This window comes from Tachysurus vachellii, chromosome 23 (assembly GCF_030014155.1).
Source record: "Tachysurus vachellii isolate PV-2020 chromosome 23, HZAU_Pvac_v1, whole genome shotgun sequence".
Taxonomy (NCBI): Eukaryota; Metazoa; Chordata; class Actinopteri; order Siluriformes; family Bagridae; genus Tachysurus; species Tachysurus vachellii.
In genome coordinates this window covers 15,187,905-15,190,404 of record NC_083482.1, presented here as the reverse complement: position 1 = coordinate 15,190,404, position 2,500 = coordinate 15,187,905, and the positions used below count along the sequence as shown (strand labels likewise).

At 40.6% G+C, this 2,500-nt stretch overlaps 1 protein-coding gene across 9 annotated transcripts in view; it reads right to left on the bottom strand.

The window, feature by feature from the left end:
• Positions 1–2,500, bottom strand: part of tjp1a (tight junction protein 1a) — a 110,493-nt gene that overhangs the window by 12,165 nt on the left and 95,828 nt on the right. For all 9 annotated transcript variants that reach the window (XM_060859607.1, XM_060859606.1, XM_060859611.1 and 6 more), the window contains one exon: positions 768–850. In XM_060859607.1, coding sequence (XP_060715590.1) covers positions 768–850 — 83 coding nt within the window. The remainder of the gene's footprint in view (positions 1–767; positions 851–2,500) is intronic.

The window sequence follows — 2,500 nt, the reverse complement described above, 5'->3', positions numbered from 1 at the left end:
ACTTCACGTGTTGTCTCTGATCCGATAGCTGTCTGATTTGTTAAAACTCTTCCATTTACATTAGGCCACATAAATGCGTCTCGGCGAATCGGATATCGATCCGATCTTTCTACTCCCGCTCAAAATGCAAATATATTATACCTCATTTCCGGGGTAATTGAAACGGAACACACTTTGGTGTATGCGGTTGCTACAAAAAAACAGCGTTTACTGTTTGCTGCATTTTCGCTGGCGGCAGCAGCGCGTTTTAAGACCCGACGAGACGCCTGTGTGAAAGATCACCCGAGTGACGTAGTTCCGTTTGGGAGGAGTTTAGCGCTGACGTATGTGGCTTGAACAACCACATTCATTTACACCTGTCCAGTTTCATCTGAAACGCGTCCCAGACCACTTCCTGAAGGGGTTTGTACCATCAGATTTATATCCGTCTCCAAAACGTTTCGGAGGGCATTTAGACCTGGTCTTTTTACCATCCGATAGATATCTGATCACAGAAAACGTGTGAAGTGACCAGGTGTAAAAAGGCCCTTACTGACGTCACTAACTGAGGTCACAGAAAGTTCCGCCCTGAACTAGATTAAATTCAGGCCTTTACAGAACCACAGATCCAGAGTTACACCTAAATCAGCTCCTCCTAAACAGTTAGGGGTTAAGCTTTAAACATGGGAGTTAGATCAGGTCCAGCTCCATCCTCTGGACATCTGCAGCGAGGATCATCTAAAGGTTTGAACAGCACCAATCTCGCTCTGTTGCGTTCGTCCGCTCACCTTGTCGATGATCTGCTTGATGGTGTGAAGTCGGATGATTCCGGAGCTGCGCTGATCCGTCCCTGCGTCTCGGGGCTCGCTTTCTACAGCACACGGCAGACAACACAAACACACACACACACACGACGTTACACGCTAAACACCCGCAAACACTCGCGCTCATTTCGGCTTGGCATCCTCAGAGAGACGCTGTCCTCTCACACTGCTCTACGATCTTAAACGTAGATCTTCGTTAAAGTTAGGAGTGAGAGAAACAACAGAACAGATCTGGGATCAGCCGAATAGGGGCGGCTTCCACACACACACACACACCTACCATCATATACACACACCCACACAAAGCGAAATGAAGGTGCACATGCGGAAGCAGACATAATTTAGATGCATCCAGACCTCTTGTCTGCTGTGTGTTCAATTTTCATGCTCTCTGAGCTCACGTGTACCGCTAACTGCGCCACATATTGTGTGTGTGTGTGTTTAATATTCCACACGGCAGGAAAAAAAAAACAAAAGAAGAGTTTAGAGGAAGTTTATGAAGTTACTGAGCGACTTCATCAATTTGTATTCGACAAACGAACTTGATTCTTTTGGTTAGTTCGATTTGGTTCCATTCAGGTTAAAAAACTAAGTATCTGAGAGCGTGTAAAGCTGAACATGTCCTCAAAAAACTCGTACTTTTTCACATTTGTCATGAAGTCTGTGCTAGAAAAAAGTGAGTGCGCACAGAAACCCCAGAAATCGCCGGAGCACAGAGAAGGTATGGATTTATAAATAATTTGATTATTATAGAAACAATTGGTTTCAAATATTTTGCATATTCCGGTGTTTCTCAAGAACGCATGATGTTTGTGCTTCGGCTCAGTTTAGTTTAGCGGCTCACGTCCACAAAATGTCTGTAACCGAAAACACGCTCGATTCACTTCCCGTAGTGGTGAGTCGATTCAGAGTCGAATCGCTTTCTCGTTAGAGCAGGATTTAAAAAATGTAGGATTTCGCAAAACTGCAACGTCGAGTTTTCTTCATTCAGGAATAAAAAAAAAGTTTTTTAAATTTTTAATAAATTTAATGATCTAAAAAAAAAAAACAAATAAATAAAAAATTTAAATCCATTGTTCTTAGCGCTGAATTATGAACCGATCGAATCGAAAACGATCCTCTTTTGTCATTACACACCTTTTAAAAACAAAACCATGCAATCTGCAATCCTCCAAAAGCCAAGCGGTATTCAACTGCATAATTATTGGCACCCTGTAAGTGATCAGACAATGATTACTGTATAAATATAAACCTGGGACACTGATGAAAATAGAATGACTTCTCTTTGTAACGTACATATACATAAAATCTATAGTCAGAAGATCTGAGGTAACCAAATCAGAGTTCAAATTTGAACCTTATAATAAATTATAAATATTATTAAATATTAATTGAGATTCTCTAACAGACATTAAGGTTAGTGCCTCCATGCTGTTACTCTCGCTATTCGAATTTTGATCGCAGGGGTGCCAATAATTTTGAACCCAGTGCAAATATACATAAATAGCCCAGTACCAAATAAAAAAAAACAAACATTTTTTAAAGCATAAGGTTGAAAGTAAAACTATATAAACTCCCAAATAAAAGTAACTAACTGAATTTGTGGAATATATAGATTTTCTTCCAGACATCTTCCTTAATAATTTTGAAGCGATCTTCTCTTCATACACACTCGTAGTCGGCGGCGTATATGAAGT